The sequence below is a fragment of the Manacus candei genome, unplaced genomic scaffold (genome assembly GCF_025592945.1).
Source record: "Manacus candei isolate 608988 ecotype Guabito, Panama unplaced genomic scaffold, ASM2559294v1 h1tg000518l, whole genome shotgun sequence".
Taxonomy (NCBI): Eukaryota; Metazoa; Chordata; class Aves; order Passeriformes; family Pipridae; genus Manacus; species Manacus candei.
Window position 1 is genome coordinate 24610 of NW_026138566.1, and position 16772 is coordinate 41381.

The following is a 16772-nucleotide window of genomic DNA, read 5'->3' on the forward strand; positions in this document are numbered from 1 at the left end:
TGGCCTCCAGGGGGCGTGGCCGGTGTGGGAGGGGGCGTGGCCTCGCCGTGCGGTGCCGCCCCCTGGCGGCGGAGGGCGCCAAGATGGCGGCGGAGCCGGAGCCGGGCCCGGGGCCCGACCCCGAGCTGGAGGAGCTGCTGGACAGTGAGGGGGGACGGGGGGCACGGGGGGCACCGGGCACCGGGGGGGGCACCGCGGGGAGCGGGGGGGGCACGGGGGGCGGGGCGTCGGGAGGGGCTGCGGGTCATGGGGGGCGATGGAGGTGGGGGGTCATTGGGGGTGAGGGGGGTCGTGAGGGGCAGTGGGGGGTGGGGGGTCATGAGGGGCGATGGGGGGGGTCGGGAGGGGCAATGGAGGTCATGGGGGGGCAATGGGGCGTGGGGGATCACTGGGGGTGAGGGGGGTCATGGGGGGCAATGGGGGTGGGGGGTCATGGGGGGTGAGGGGGGGTCATGAGGGGCGATGGGGGTCATGGGGGGCAGTGAAGGGGTCGGGAGGGGCTGAGGGTCATGAGGGGCGATGGGGGTCGGGGGGGCAATGGGAGTGGGGGGTCGTTGGGGGTGAGGGGGGTCATGGGGGGCGATGGGGGGGGTCGGGAGGGGTAGTGGAGGACATGAGGGGGCAATGGGGGTGGGGGGTCATTGGGGGTGAGGGGGGTCATGAGGGGCGATGGGGGGGGTCGGGAGGGGCTGGGGGTCATGGGGGGCGATGGGGGTGGGGGGTCATTGGGGGTGAGGGGGGTCATGGGGGACAAGGGGGGGGTTGGGAGGGGCTGGGGGTCATGAGGGGCAAGGGGGGTGGGGGGTCATTGGGGGTGAGGGGGGTCATGGGGGGCGATGGCGGTGAGGGGAGCGATGGAGGTGAGGGGGGTCATGGGGGGCGATGGGGGGGGTCGGGAGGGGTAGTGGAGGACATGAGGGGGCAATGGGGGTGGGGGGTCATTGGGGGTGAGGGGGGTCATGGGAGGCGATGGGGGTCGGGGGGGGCAGTGGGGCGTGGGGGGTCGTTGGGGGTGAGGGGCGTCGGGAGGGGCAGTGGGGGTCATGGGGGGTAAGGGGGGTCATGGGGCAATGGGGGGGGTCACTGGGGGTGAGGGGGGTTGGGAGGGGCTGGGGGTCATGAGAGCAAGGGGGGTCATGGGGGGCAATGAGGGGGTCAGGAGGGGCAATGGAGGTCATGGGGGGGCATTGGGGGTTCGGGAGGGGTTGGGGGTCATGGGGGGCAGTGAGGGTTGGGGGGTCATGGGGGGCAATGAGGGGGTCAGGGGTCATTGGGGGTCATGGGAGGCAATGAGGGGGTCAGGGGTCATTGGGGGTCATGGGCAATGAGGGTTGGGGGTTCACTGGGGGTGAGAGGGGACTGGGGGGTCATTGGGGGGGGTCGGGGGATTATTGGGGTGCAGGGGGCTGGGGGGGTCAGTGGGGTACAGGGGGGCCCGTGGGGTGTGAAGAGGACTGGGGGGTATTGGGGTGCAGTTATTGGGGTGCAGTTATTGGGGTGTAATAGGGCTGGGGGTATTGGGGTGTAATAGGACTGGGGATTATTGGGGTGCAGTTCTTGGGGTGCAATAGTGCTGAGGGGTATTGGGGTCCAACAGGAGTGGGAGCTCTTTGGGGTGCACTGAGGCCAGGGAGTGCTGGGGTGCAACAGGGCCCGGGATTATTGGGGTGTGGGGAGGCCGGGGGGGTTATTGGGGTGCAATGGGGCTGGGGATTATTGGGATGTGGGGAGGCCAGGAGGGTTATTGGGGTGCAATAGGGCCAGAGATTATTGGGGTGCAATAGGGCCGGGGATTATTGGGGTGTGGGGAGGCTGGGGGGATTATTGGGGTGCAATAGGGCCGGGGATTATTGGGGTGTGGGGAGGCCAGGGGGGATTATTGGGGTGCAATAGGGCCGGGGATTATTGGGGTGTGGGGAGGCCAGGGGGGATTATTGGGGTGCAATAGGGCCAGGGATTATTGGGGTGTGGGGAGGCCAGGGGGGTTGTTGGGGTGCAATAGGGATGGGGATTATTGGGGTGCAACAGGGCCAGGGATTATTGGGGTGTGGGGAGGCTGGGGGGATTATTGGGGTGCAGTAGGGACGGGGGGGTTATTGGGGTGCAGTGGGGCTGGGGGTTTTTGGGGTGCAGTTTTTGGGGTGCCATTTTTGGGGTGCAGTTTTTGGGTTGCAGTTATTGGGGTGCAGTTTTTGGGGTGCAATAGGGCTGGGGGTTATTTGGGCGCTGTTATTGGGGTGCAATAGGGCCAGGGAGTATCGGGGTGCAGATATTTGGGGTGCAGTGGGGCTGGGGATTGTTGGGGTGTAACGGGGTCAGGGATCATGGGTGTGCAGCTATTGGGGTGCAATAGGACTGGGAGGTATTGGGGTGCAGTTATTGGGGTACAGTGGGGTCAGGGGTTATCAGGGTGCAGTTATTGGGGTGCAGTAGGACTGGGGGGTATTGGGATATAATAGGACTGGGAGTATTGGGGTGCAGTTATTGGGGTGCAATAGGACTAGAAGGTATTGGGGTGCAGTTATTGTTGTGCAATAGGGCCAGGGAGTACTGGGGTGCAGTTATTGGGGTGCAGTAGGGTTGGGGGGTATTGGGGTATAATAAGTCTGGGAGTATTGGGATGCAGTTATCGGGGTACAGTAGGATCAGGGGTTATTGGGGTGCAGTTATTGGGGTGCAGTTATTGGGGTGCAATAGGGCCAGGGATTATTGGGGTGCAGTGGGGCTGGGGGTTATCGGGGTGCAGTTATTGGGGTGTAATAGGGCTGGGGGTTATTGGGGTGTAATTCGAGGGGTCCCCCCCTCTCACCCCCCTCTGACCCCCCCCCTCCCCCCCAGGTGCCCTGGATGACTTCGAGCGCAGCCGCCCCTCCCCCGCGCCGCCCCCTCCCCCCTCCTCCTCCTCCCTCCCCTCCCCCTCCGCCGCCGACGCCGCCAAGGTGGGACCCCCTTCCCTTCCCCTCCCCCCCTCCCCTCCCCCCTGTGTCCCCCCCGGACCCCCCGAGCCCCCGTCCCAGGCCTCGCTGTTCTCCTCCCAGGAGCGCTTCTTCCAGGAGCTCTTCGAGGGCGAGCTGGCCTCGCAGGCGGCCGCCGAGTTCGAGGAGGCCATGAGGGAGCTCGCCCGGCAGGAGCCGCAGCTCGTCCAGCACTTCCAGAGGCTCTCGGAGGCGGCCGGGAGAGTGGGTCAGTGCGGGGAGGGGGGTGGGGGGTGTGGGATGTGGGATTTGGGGTGTGGGATGTGGGATATGGGATGTGGGATTTGGGGGGTGTGGGATTTGGGATGTGGGATATGGGGGGTGGGATTTGGGGGATGTGGGGAATGTGAAATGTGGGATTTGGGATGTGGGGGGTGTGGGATGTGGGATGTGGGGGGTGTGGGATTTGGGGTGTAGGATTTGGGGAATGTGGGGAATGTGAAATGTGGGATTTGGGATGTGGGGGGTGTGGGATGTGGGATGTGGGGGGTGTGGGATTTGGGGTGTGGGATGTGGGATTTGGGGGATGTGGGATTTGGGATGTGGGACTTGGGGGATGTGGGATTTGGGATGTGGGATTTGGGATGTGAAATGTGGGATGTGGGATGTGGGATTTGGGATGTGGGATGTGGGATGTGGGATTTGGGATGTGAAATGTGGGATTTGGGATGTGGGATTTGGGATGTGGGATTTGGGATGTGGGATGTGGGATTTGGGATGTGGGGGAACTCCCCCCGGGGTGTCAGGAGGGGGAAACACCCCCTGCTTGTGACACAGTCGGGGGGTGTCACCGGGGGTAGGCACTGCCTGGGGCCACCCACGGGGTCCTGAGGGGGTCACAGGGATGGGCTGGGACAGGGATTTGGGGGGTTCCTGGGCTGGGACAGGGGTTTGGGGGGTTCCTGGATCCATCCCTGGGACAGTCTGGGCTGGGACAGGGATTTGGGGGGTTCTTGGAGCCATCCCGGGGACAGCCCGGGCTGAGACAGGGATTTGGGGGGTTCCTGGGCTGGGACAGGGATCTGGGGGGTTCTTGTCCCCCATTCCCACCCCATTCCCACCCATTCCCATCCATTCCCACCCCATTCCCACCCCATTCCCATCCATCCCCCCGTTCTCCCCAGGCCCCGACGCCGCCTCCCAGCAGGAATTCACGTCGTGCCTGAAGGAGACGCTCAGCGGGCTGGCCAAGAACGCCACGGACCTGCAGGTACCCCCTGCCCACCCCCATCCCACGGACCTGCAGGTACCCCCTGCCCACCCCCATCCCACCCCTCCCCACGGACCTGCAGGTACCCCCTCCCCACCCACCCCCTCCCCACCGACCTGCAGGTACCCCCTGCCCACCCCCATCCCACCCCCTCCCCACGGACCTGCAGGTACCCCCTGCCCACCCCCTCCCCACCCACCCCCATCCCACGGACCTGCAGGTACCCCCGTCCCACCCATCCCGCACCTCCCGGGCCATCCTGGCATTCCCAGGCCCACGGAATTCCCGGGCCATCCTGGCGTTCCCGGGCTCACGGAATTCCCGGGCCATCCCGGAATTCCCGGGCCATCCCGGAATTCCCGGGCTCACGGAATTCCCGGGCCATCCTGGCATTCCCGGGCTCATTCCCGGGCTCATTCCCGGGCCATCCCGGCATTCCCGGGCTCACGGAATTCCCGGGGGCCATCCCCGCACCTCCCGGGCCATCCCGGCATTCCCGGGCTCACGGAATTCCCGGGGGCCATCCCCGCACCTCCCGGGCCATCCCGGCATTCCCGGGCTCACGGCATTCCTGGGCCATCCCGGCATTCCTGGGCCATCCCGGCATTCCCGGGCCATCCCGGCATTCCCGGGCTCACGGAATTCCCGGGCCATCCCGGCATTCCCGGGCCATCCCCGCACCTCCCGGGCTCACGGAATTCCCGGGCCATCCCCGCATTCCCGGGCCATCCCACCGTTCCCGGGCTCATTCCCGGGCCATCCCGGCATTCCCGGGCCATCCCGGAATTCCCGGGGGCCATCCCTGCATTCCCGGGCTCATTCCTGGGCCATCCCGGAATTCCCGGGGGCCATCCCTGCATTCCCGGGCTCATTCCTGGGCCATCCCGGCATTCCCGGGGGCCATCCCGGAATTCCCGGGGGCCATCCCTGCATTCCCGGGCTCATTCCTGGGCCATCCCGGCATTCCCGGGGGCCATCCCGGAATTCCCGGGGGCCATCCCTGCATTCCCGGGCTCATTCCCGGGCCATCCCGGCGTTCCCGGGCTCATTCCCGGGCCATCTCGGCATTCCCGCAGAGCGGCCCTGGCTCGGAGGAGGAGCTGGCCCAGGCGCTGGAGGGGCTGGCCGTGGAGGAGGGGGCCGCGGACGGGGGGGTCCTGCCCGTCATGCGCAGCCTGATGCAGGCCCTGCTGTCCAAGGACGTGCTGTACCCCTCCCTCAGGGACATCACCGACAAGGTGGGGGGCCAAAATACTGGGAGGGGGGCCCAAAATACTGGGAGGGGGGCCCTGAAAACCTGGGGGGGGAGCCCTGAAATCCTGGGAGGGGGTGTCACCGAAATCTTGGGAGGGGGTCCCTGAAAACTTGGGAGAGGGTCCCTTAAAACCTGGGGGGGGGTTCCCCAAAATCCTTGGAGAGGGTCCCTGAAAACCTGGGAGGGGGGTCCCCAAAATCCTGGGGGAGGAGTCCCTGAAAACCTTGGGGAGGGGGCTCCAAAATCCTGGGAGGGAGTCTCTGAAAACCTGGGAGAGGGTCCCGAAAACCTGAGGGGGGGATCCTTGAAAATCTGAGGAGGGGGTCACCAAAATTCTGGGGGTGGGTCTCTGAAAACCTGAGGAGGGGGGTCCCCAAGATCCTGGGAGGGGGTGTCACCGAAATCTTGGGAGTGGAGTCCCTGAAAACCTGAGGGGGGAGGTCCCTAAAATCTTGGGAGGGGATCCTCAAAATCTTGGGAGGGAGTTCCTGAAAAGCTGGGGGAGGGGTGTCCCCAAAATCCTGGGAGGGCATCCCTGAAAACCTGGGGGGAGGGGGGCCAAAATCCTGGGGGTGGGTCCCCAAGATCCTGGGAGGGGGGCCCTGAAAACCTGGCAGGGGGTGTCACCGAAATCTTGGGAGAGGGTCCCCGAAAACGTGGGGGGCTGTCCTTGAAAATCTGAGGAGGGGGGTCCTCAAAATACTGGGAGGGGGTCCCTGAAAACCTTGGGGAGGGGGCCCCAAAATCCTGAGAGGGGGTCCCTGAAAACCTGAGGGGGGGGTCCCTGAAAACTTGCAGGGGGATCCCTGAAATCCTGGGAGAGGGTCCCTGAAAGCTGGGGGGGGGTTTCCACAAAATCCTGAGAGGGGGTCCCTGAAAACCTGGGAGGGGGTCCCTGGGGATACCATGGGTGCCCCCCTGACCCCATTCCCCCCCAGTACCCCGAGTGGCTGCGGCAGCACGGGGCGGTCTCTGGGGTTTGATGGGAGGTCCCCAGGGAGGTTTGGGGGTTCCCGGGGAGGTTTGGGGGTCCCCCCTGACCCCATTACCCCCCCCCAGTACCCGGAGTGGCTGTGGAAGCACGGGGGGTCCCCGGGGAGGTTTGGGGGTCTCTGGGGAGGTTTGGGAGTCCCTGCAGGGTCCCCCCTGACCCCATTTCCCCCCAGTACCCCAAGTGGCTGCGGCAGCACGGGGGGTCCCTGGGGAGGTTTGGGGATCCCTGCAGGGGTTTGGGGGTCCCATGGGTGCCCCCCTGACCCCATTCCCCCCCAGTACCCGGAGTGGCTGCGGCAGCACAGGGGGTCCCTGGGGGGGTCTGGGGGTCCCCGGGGAGGTTTGGGGGTCCCCCCTGACCCCATTACCCCCCCCCAGTACCTGGACTGGCTGCGGCAGCACGGGGGTCCCTGGGGCTGGATGGGGGGTCCCTGTGATGATTTGGGGGTCCCCCCTGACCCCATTACCCCCCCCAGTACCCCGAGTGGCTGCGGCAGCATGGGGGGTCCCTGGGGAGGTTTGGGGGTCCCTGGGGAGGTTTGGGGGTCCCTGCAGGGTCCCCCCTGACCCCATTCCCCCCCAGTACCCCGAGTGGCTGCGGCAGCACGGGGGGTCTCTGGGGAGGTTTGGGGAGGTTTGGGGGTCCCTGCAGGGTCCCCCCTGACCCCATTACCCCCCCCAGTACCCGGAGTGGCTGCGGCAGCACGGGGGGTCTCTGGGGAGGTTTGGGGGTCCCTGGGGAGGTTTGGGGGTTCCCCCTGACCCCGGTACCCCCCAGTACCCCGAGTGGCTGCGGCAGCACGGGGGGTCGCTGCCCCCGGAGCAGCGGGAGCGGTTCCGGGCCCAGCACTCCCTCATGTCCCGGCTCTGCGCGGAGCTGGAGCGGGAACGGCCCGGGGAGCCCGAGGGGCAGCGGCGGCAGCGCTTCGAGACCCTGCTGGACCTCATGCAGCAGGTCGGGGGGGGGGACACCCCAAATCCTGATTGAGGGGGCTGGGGGGACCCCAAATACTGATCGGGGGGATGGGGGGACCCCAAATACTGACTGGGGGGGTGGGGGGACCCCAAATCCTGGACCTCATGAAGCAGGTCGGGGGGGGACCCCAAATCCTGGGGGGGGGGACCCCAAATCCTGGACCTCATGCAGCAGGTCTGGGGGGGGACACCCCAAATACTGATCGGGGGGCTGGGGGGACCCCAAATCCTGACTGGGGGGCCTGAGGGGGACCCCAAATCCTGGACCTCATGCAGCAGGTCGGGGGGGGACCCCAAATACTGATGGGGGGGGACCCCAAATCCTGACTGGGGGGGACCCCAAATACTGACTGGGGGGGCTGGGGGGGGACCCCAAATCCTGATTGTGGGGGATGGGGGGGGATCCCAAATCCTGGACCTCATGTAGCAGGTCGGGGGGACCCCAAATTCTGACTGGGGGGGATGAGGGGACCCCAAATCCTGATTGAGGGGGCTGGGGGGACCCCAAATACTGATCGGGGGGGGTGGGGGGGACCCCAAATCCTGGACCTCATGCAGCAGGTCGGGGGGGACCCCAAATACTGATGGGGGGGCTCTGGGGACCCCAAATACTGACTGGGAGGGCTCGGGGGACCCCAAATACTGACTGGGGGGGCTGGGGGGGGACCCCAAATCCTGATTGGGGGGGATGGGGGGAACCCCAAATCCTGGACCTCATGCAGCAGGTCGGGGGGGGACCCCAAATTCTGACTGGGGGGGATGGGGGGACCCCAAATCCTGGAGCTGATCGGGGGAGGCTGGGGGGGACCCCAAATCCTGACTGGGGGGGACTGGGGGGACCCCAAACCCTGGAGCTGATTGAGGGGTGTTTGGGGGGACCCCCGAACCCCCCCCAGCCCCCCCCCCACTGACCCGACCCCCCCTGACCCCCCCCAGCTGCAGGAGCTGGGACACCCCCCCAAGGAGCTGGCGGGGGACACGGTGAGTGGGGGGGACCCCACAGGGATGGGGGGGACATGGGGGGCAAAGGGAGACCCTACAATAACAGTGGGGGTAAGGGGAGACCCTACAATAACATTGGGGGGAAAGGGAGACCCTACAATAACAGTGGGGGGAAAGGGAGACCCTACAATAACATTGGGGGTAAGGGGAGACCCTACAATAACATTGGGGGTAAGGGGAAACCCTACAATAACAGTGGGAGTAAGGGGAGACCCTACAATAACATTGGGGGTAAGGGGAGACCCTACAATAACAGTGGGGGGAAAGGGAGACCCTACAATAACAGGGGGGGGGAAAGGGAGACCCTACAATAACAGGGGGGGGGAAAGGGAGACCCTACAGTAACAGTGGGGGTAAGGGGAGACCCTACAGTGACACGGGGGGTACAGGGAGACCCTACAATAACACTGGGGGTAAGGGGAGACCCTACAATAACAGTGGGGGGAAAGGGAGACCCTACAATAACAGTGGGGGTAAGGGGAGACCCTACAATAACATTGGGGGTAAGGGGAGACCCTACAATAACATTGGGGGTAAGGGGAGACCCTACAATAACAGTGGGGGCAAAGGGAGACCCTACAATAACAGTGGGGGTAAGGGGAGACCCTACAATAACACTGGGGGTGACAGGAGACCCTACAATAACACAGGGTGTGGGCAACCCTGTAATAACACTGGGGGGCACAGGGAGACCCTACAATAACATGGGAGAACTCGAGGAGACCCTACAATAACACGGGATGACACAAGGAGACCCTCCAATAACACGAGCAGACCCTACAATAACACAGGGGGGGCACAAGGAGACCCTACAATAACATGGGAGGGAGGGGGTGACCCTACAATAACACGGGATGACACAAAGCGACCCTACAATAACACAAAGCGACCCTACACCAACACAGGCCCCTCCCCCCCACCCCGGGGGACCCCCCCGACCCCCCGGGGTGACCCCCGTGTGTGTCCCCTCCCCCCTCCCCTCCCCCTCAGCCCCCCGGATGGAACCTGGAGCTGCCGGGGGGGGCGGGGGGGGAGCAGTGCCGGCTCATGTAGGGGGGGCCCGGACCCCCCGGACCCCCTGGGACCCCCCCCGGGACCCCCCGGCACCCCCCCGGGACCCCCGGCCTCGTCCCCCCCCGATGACGTCACTGAGGAGGAGGAGGAGCCGCCGGAGCTGCTGCTGTACCCCTCCCCCCCCCCCAGTTTGGGGGGGTTCTGGGGGGGTTTTTTTGGGGGGGAGGGGCGCGGGGACCCCCCGTTTGGGGGCTTTTCCCCCCCCGCCCCCCCCACGGTGTCCCCAATAAAGGTGTTGGTGACTCGAGGGGCTGGAAATGGAGGGGGGGTGAGGGGACCCTACAATAACATTGGGGGGGTGGGAGACCCTACAATAACATTGGGGGGGTGGGAGACCCTACAATAACATTGGGGGTAAGGGGAGACCCTACAATAACATTGGGGAGACAGGGAGACCCTACAATAACATTGGGGGTAAGGGGAGACCTTACAATAACACTGGGGGGATGAGGGGACCCTACAATAACACTGGGGAGACAAGGAGACCCTACAATAACATTGGGGGTAAGGGGAGACCCTACAATAACACTGGGGGGACAGGGAGACCCTACAATAACATTGGGGGACAGGGAGACCCTACAATAACAGTGGGGGACAGGGAGACCCTACAATAACAGTGGGGGGGGTGGGAGACCCTACAATAACATTGGGGGGGTGGGAGACCCTACAATAACATTGGGGGTAAGGGGAGACCCTACAATAACACTGGGGGGGTGGGAGACCCTACAATAACACTGGGGAGACAAGGAGACCCTACAATAACATTGGGGGTAAGGGGAGACCCTACAATAACAGTGGGGGGACAGGGAGACCCTACAATAACATTGGGGGACAGGGAGACCCTACAATAACATTGGGGGACAGGGAGACCCTACAATAACAGTGGGGGACAGGGAGACCCTACAGTAACATTGGGGGGGGTGGGAGACCCTACAATAACATTGGGGGGGTGGGAGACCCTACAATAACATTGGGGGTAAGGGGAGACCCTACAATAACATGGGGGGTAAAAGGAGACCCTACAATAACATTGGGGGGGTGGGAGACCCTACAATAATACTGGGAGGACAGGGAGACCCTACAATAACATTGGGGGTAAAAGGAGACCCTACAATAACAGGCGTGGACACAAAGAAACCCTGCGGTAACATTGGCTGACACGGTGTGACCCTACAATAACATCACGTGACACAAGGAGACCCTACAATAACATTGGCTGACACGAAGAGAGCCTACAATAACATAGGGTGACACAGGGTGACCCTACAACAACATTGGGTGACACAGGCTGACCCTACAATAACACAGGGTGACACAGGGTGACCCCACAATAACAGACAGTGACCCTACAATAACACAGAGTGACCCCACAATAACACACAGTGACCCTACAATAACACAGGGTGACCCCACAATAACACAGGGTGACCCTACAATAACATGGCTTGCCACAGGGTGACCCCACAACAACACAGGGTAACCCTACAATAACAGGGTGACACAGGGTGACCCTACAATAACACAGGGTGACACAGGGTGACCCCACAACAACATGGGCTGCCACAGGGTGACCCCACCCCAGCCCAGGGAGCAGCAGTGACCCCGCCATACCCCGCCGGCACCGAGCGACCCTACAACAACAACAACAACAACACCACCACCGGCGCTTCCCCCAAAAACAACCGGGGGGGGGGGGGGCGCCGTTGCCATGCCAACCTCGGGGGCCGGGGGGTGGCGCTGCCGTAAAGCGCGGCGGGCCCCGCGGGTGTCGCGCGGGTGTCGCGCGGAGCCGTCGCGCGGCCCGGCGGGGGCGGGGCTGTGGCGATGGCGGCGCAGGCCCGGCCCGGGCCCGGAGCGGGAGCGGCGGGGGGGGCCCGAGACTGAGCCCACCCACACCCCCCCCGGGGGCACCGCGGGACCCCCCGGCACCCCCCGGTACCCCCCGCGCCCCCCGGGACACCCCGCGACCCCCCGGCGAGCGCTCGGGTCGGTGCGCGGCCTCCGCTGCCCCCGCAACCCCCGCCGGGCCCGGGCCTTCCGCTGGGGGGGAGATCGGGGGGGGAAATGGGGACCCCCTGAGGGGGCGGCGGGGGCTGGGGGGCGGTGGGGAGGGGACCGGGGGGGCTTGGGGAGTCTGGGGGGGGGCTGAGGCTTTAGGGGGGATCCCTGGGGGTCTCTGAGGGTCTGGGGGGGGTCTGAGGCTTTAGAGGGGTCCTGGGGGTCTTTCAGGGTCGGAGAGGGCCCTGGGGGTCTTGGAGAGTCTGGGGGAGTCTGAGACTTTGGGAGGGGGTCCTTGGGGGTCTTGGGGAGTCTGGGGGGGGGCTGAGGCTTTAGGGGGGATCCCTGGGGGTCTTTGAGGGCCTGGGGGGGGTCTGAGGCTTTGGGGGGGTCAGGGGGAGTCCTTGAGCCTTTGGGGGGGTCCTTGGGGGTCTTGGAGAGTCTGGGGGGTCTGAGGTTTTGGGGGGGGTCCTGGGGGTCTTTGAGGGTCGGAGGGGCCCTGGGAGTCTTGGGGAGTCTGGGGGGGGGCTGAGGCTTTAGGGGGGGTCCCTGGGGGTCTTTGAGGGTCTGGGGGGGGCTGAGGCTTTAGGGGGGTCCCTGGGGGTCTTTGAGGGTCGGAGGGGGCCCTGGGGGTCTTGGAGAGTCTGGGGGGGTCTGAGGCTTTAGGGGGGATCCCTGGGGGTCTTTGAGGGTCTGGGGGGGGGCCGAGGCTTTGGGGGGGTCCTTGAACCTTAGGGGGGGTCCCTGGAGGTCTTGGAGAGTCTGGGGGGATCTGAGGCTTTAGGGGGGATCCCTGGGGGTCTTTGAGGGTCTGGAGGGGTCTGAGGCTCTGGGGGGGTCAGAGGGAGTCCTTGAGCCTTTGGGGGGGGTCTCTGGGGGTCTTGGAGAGTCTGGGGGGTCTGAGACTTTGGGAGGGGGTCTTGGGGGTCTTGGGGAGTCTGGGGGGGGACTGAGGCTTTAGGGGGGGTCCCTGGGGGTCTCGGAGAGTGTGGGGGGGTCTGAGGCTCTGGGGGGGTCAGGGACAGTCCTTGAGTCTTTGGGGGGGTCCCTGGGGGTCTTTGAGAGTCTGGGGGAGTCTGAGGCTTTGGGGGGGGTCAGGAGGGAGTCCTTGAACCTTTGGGGGTCCCAGAGCCTTTGGGAAGGGTCTGGGGGGGAGTCTGGGGGTCTTTGAGAGTCTGGGGGGGTCTGGGGCTTTGGGGGGGTCCCTGAGCTTTTGGGGGAGTCGGGGGCGTTACCTGAGGGTCCCTGAGCCTTTTTTGGGGGGGGTCTCTGGGGGTCTTTGAGAGTCTGAGGCTTTAGGGGGGGTCGAAGAGGGTCATTGAACCTTTGGGGGGGTCCCTGGGGGTCTTTGAGTGTCCGGGGGGGGTCCTGAGGCTTTGGGGGGGTCGGGAGGGAGTCTTTGAACCTTTGGGGGTCCCAGAGCCTTTGGGAAGGGTCTGGGGGGGTCCCTGGGGGTCTTTGAGGGTCTTGAGGGGGCTGAGGCTTTGGGGGGGTCCTTGAACCTTAAGGGGGGGTCCCTGAGGGGTCTTTGAGAGTCTGGGGGGGGCTCTGAGGCTTTAGGGGGGTCCCTGGGGGTCTTTGAGGGTCGGGGGGGGGCTCTGAGGCTTTAGGGGGGTCTCTGGGGGGTCCCTGAGCCTTTGGGGGGGTCCCTGGTGGTGCCAGGGGGGGTCCCCTGAGCTTTTTTGGGCTCCCAAAATCCCCCCCTCCCGATCCTTGGCCCCTCCTCCCCCTTCCAGGACGTTTCTGGGGGGAGTCCCCAAAAATGGGGGTCCCCAAAAATGAGGGGACCCTCTTTGGGGCTGAGGGGGGTCCTCGGGGATTGGGGGATCCCCAAAAACCGGAGTTCCCCAGGAATTTGGGGATCAGGGGAATTCTCCAGGGATCCAGGGGGTTTCCCAGGGATTGGGGGGGGGGGTCCCCAAAACTCAGGGGGGGTTTCCCCAAAAGTTGGGGTCCTCAGGAATCCAGGGAATTCTCCAGGGATCCAGTGGCTTCCCAGGGATTGAGGGGGGTTCCCAGGGATCGGGGGGGGTCCCCAGTAATGGGGGGGTTTCCCAGGGATTGAGGGGGGTCCCCAAAAATGGGGGGAGGGCCCAAAAGTTGGGGTCCCCAGGAATCCAGGGAATTCTCACGGGATCCAGGGGCTTCCAGGGATTGACGGGGGTCCCCAAGGATCAGGGGGGTTCCCAGGGATCGAGGGGGGTCCCCAGGGATCGGGGGGGTCCCCAAAACCGGGGGGTTTCGCGGGGATTGAGGGGAGTTCCCAAAAATGGAGGGGAGGGGTTTCCCCAAAAGTTGGGGTCCCAGGAATCCAGGGAATTCTCCAGGGATCCAGGGGCTTCCCAGGGATTGAGGGGGGTCCCCAAGGATCAGGGGGGTTCCCAGGGATCGGGGGGGGGGTCCCCAATAATGGGGGGGTTTCCCCAAAACTTGGGGTCTCCAGGAATCCAGGGAATTCTCCAGGGATCCAGGGGCTTCCCAGGGATTGAGGGGGATCCCCAAGGATCAGGGGGGGTTCCCAGGGATCGAGGGGGGTTCCCAGGGATCGGGGGGAGGGTCCCCAAAACCGGGGGGTTTCCCAGGGATTGAGGGGAGTCCACAAAAATGGAGGGGGGGTTTCCCGAAAAGTTGGGGTCCCAGGAATCCAGGGAATTCTCCAGGGATTGGGGGGGGTCCCCAAGGATCAGGGAGGTCCCCAGGGATCGGGGGGGTCCCCAAAACCGGGGGGTCCCCAAACCCGGGGTGTGCCCGGGCTCTGACCCGCCGTCCCCCCCCGCTCCAGCCCCGCCGATCCTGTGTTCCCCCAGGTGAGTTCCGCTGGATCCCCGGGAATTCCGGGAGATCCCCGGGAATTCCGGGAGATCCCCGGGAATTCCGGGGCTCATCCCGCATTTCCTGGGCCTCGGGAACGCCCGGGAGCGCTCCTGGAACGCGCCGAGGCCCCCGGGGCTCGTTAAGCGCCGTTAATTAGCCGTTAATTAGCGCCCGCCCCGCGCCGGGAAGGGGCCCCCGGCGCTCCCCAAAAGCCGGGAAAATCCCTCGGGAATGGGGGGCTGAGTCCCGGGAAAGGCGGGAGGTGCTCCCAGGTGGGAATTCCGGGATTCCCTGCGATTCCAAAGGGGAAGCTGCTTAATGAGCAGCGCTAATTAGCGGCGTTAATGAGCAGCGTCGGACCCGCCGGGCTCCGGGGAGGGGTTGGGACGATCCAGGGAAAGGTTGGGAAGATCCCGGGATGTTCCCAAGGGGGGGTTTCCACCCCCATCCTGGAAAACTGGGATTCTCCAGGTGGATTTTTCCCGGGGGGGATTTTGGGGTGAAAATGTCTCGGGGGGGGAGGGGGAGGGGGTTTGGACCCCCCCAAAATTGTCGGGGGGGGATGGAGGGGCCCGATCCCAGGGATTTGGGGCTCCATTCCCAGGGATTTGGGGCTCCATTCCAAGGGATTTGGGGCTTCTTCCCAGAGGATTTGGGGATCCATCCCTGAGGATTTGGGGGATCCATCCCAAGAGATTTGGGGCTTCATCGCAAGAGATTTGGGGCTTCATTCCAAGGGATTTGGGGTTTCATCCCAGAGGATTTGGGGCCTCCATTCCAAGGGATTTGGGGGCTCCATTCCAAGGGATTTGGGGCTCCATCCCAGGGAATTTCAGGCTCCATTCCAAGGGATTTGGTGGCTCCCTCCCAGAGGATTTAGGGGATCTATTCCAAGGGATTTGGGGGCTCCATTCCAAGGGATTTGGGGCCTCCATTCCAAGGGATTTGGGGATCCATCCCTGAGGATTTGAGGATCCATTCCAAGGGATTTGGGGCTCCATTCCAAGGGATTTGGGGGCTCCATTCCAAGGGATTTGGAGATCTATCCCTGAGGATTTGGGGGCTCCATCCCAGGGGATTTGGGGCCTCCATTCCAAGGGATTTGGGGATCCATCCCAGAGGATTTAGGGAATCTATTCCAAGAGATTTGGGGATCCATCCCTGAGGATTTGGTGGCTCCATTCCAAGGGATTTGGGGATCCATCCCAGAGGAATTGGGGCCTCCATCCCAAGGGATTTGGGGCCTCCATCCCAAGGGATTTGGGGCTCTATCCCAGAGGATTTGGTGGCTCCCTCCTGGACTCAGGGACTGCTGGATTTTGGGGAGCAGCCGGAGGCTGGAGCTGATCCCACATGGAAGTTGGGCCTCGTGGGATGGGCAGGGAATGTCCTGGGAATGTCCTGGGAATGACTCTTGGAATTGCTGCCCCAGTTTGGGGCCTGGAAAAGCAGGAAAGCTCCTCCGGGCCGGCCCCGATCCCGGTGTCTGGGAGGCTCTGGAATGCCCTGGAATGCCCTGGAATGCCCGGGGATATTTTTAGGGATGTGGAGCCTGTGGAGCTGGGAATGCTGATCCTGCCCAGCTGTGCTTCCAGGGAGTGACAGATCCTTGGATTTTGGGGGGTTTTTTATCCTCAGCTCCCTGGATTTCCCAGATTTCCCCCCTCCATGGTTTGGGAAGGGATTCCCTCCCCTCTGGAAGCACATTCCTTGTTTTCCTGGCCTCGGGGGGAAGGTCTAAAGGATAAAATAATTCCCTTGCTCATCCCTGGAATTCCAGGGAATTCCTGGGGGATCAGTGGAGCTCTCCTGGGACAACTGGGAATTCCAGGGAGCTCCTGCCTGGATCTGCTCCTGCCTCTTCCCATGGATTTGGGGGGGGCAGGGATTGTTTTTGGGGGACACCAGGTGTGTCCTGGACAGATTCCAGGGGGAATTTTGCCCGGGAATGTGTTTGGAAATGTATCCCTGGGGTTCAAAATCTCTCGGGAGCAGCTTTTCCCAGGTGTCCTGGAGCCTTCCTGGGGCTTTCTCTGGGGATTTTCCTTGGAAAACAGAGGTTTTGGGAACAGCCAGTGGTGCCATGGGGTCCCTGTGTCTCTGTGGCACGTGGGAAATAGGGAATTTTTTCTGGGAATGTGTTTAAAAAGCTGTCCCTGGGCTTCAAAATCCCTCGGGAGCAGCTTTTCCCGGGTGTCCTGGAGCCTTCCTGGGGCTTTCTCTGGGGATTTTCCTTGGAAAACAGGTTTTGGGAACAGCCAGTGGTGCCAGGGGGCCCCTGTGTCTCTGTGGCATGTGGGAATTTGGGAATTTTGCCTTGGAATGTGTTTAAAAATGAATCCTTGGGGTTCAAAATCCCTCGGGAGCAGCTTTTCCTGGGATGCTGAGGCAGGGCTGGGTGTCCTGGAGCCTTCCTGGAGGTTCCTCCGGGGTTTTTCCTTGGAAAACAGAGGTTTGGGAACAGCCAGTGGTGCTG

General features: G+C 63.9%; 1 protein-coding gene across 2 annotated transcripts; it reads left to right on the plus strand.

Moving 5' to 3' along the window:
- Window positions 1-4: 4 nt before the first annotated feature.
- On the plus strand, window positions 5-9557 carry PEX19 (peroxisomal biogenesis factor 19). Of its 2 annotated transcripts, none has more exons than XM_051776423.1 (8): window positions 5-144; window positions 2839-2939; window positions 3018-3183; window positions 4100-4185; window positions 5262-5423; window positions 7116-7388; window positions 8345-8389; window positions 9401-9557. In XM_051776423.1, exons 1-8 carry the CDS (start codon window positions 84-86, stop codon window positions 9461-9463), a joined length of 957 nt encoding a protein of 318 aa, XP_051632383.1. In that variant the 5' UTR covers window positions 5-83; the 3' UTR covers window positions 9464-9557. The 2 variants fall into 2 exon arrangements, with proteins under 2 accessions (XP_051632383.1, XP_051632384.1); XM_051776424.1 differs by having other exon boundaries at window positions 7212-7388.
- Window positions 9558-16772: the final 7215 nt, after the last annotated feature.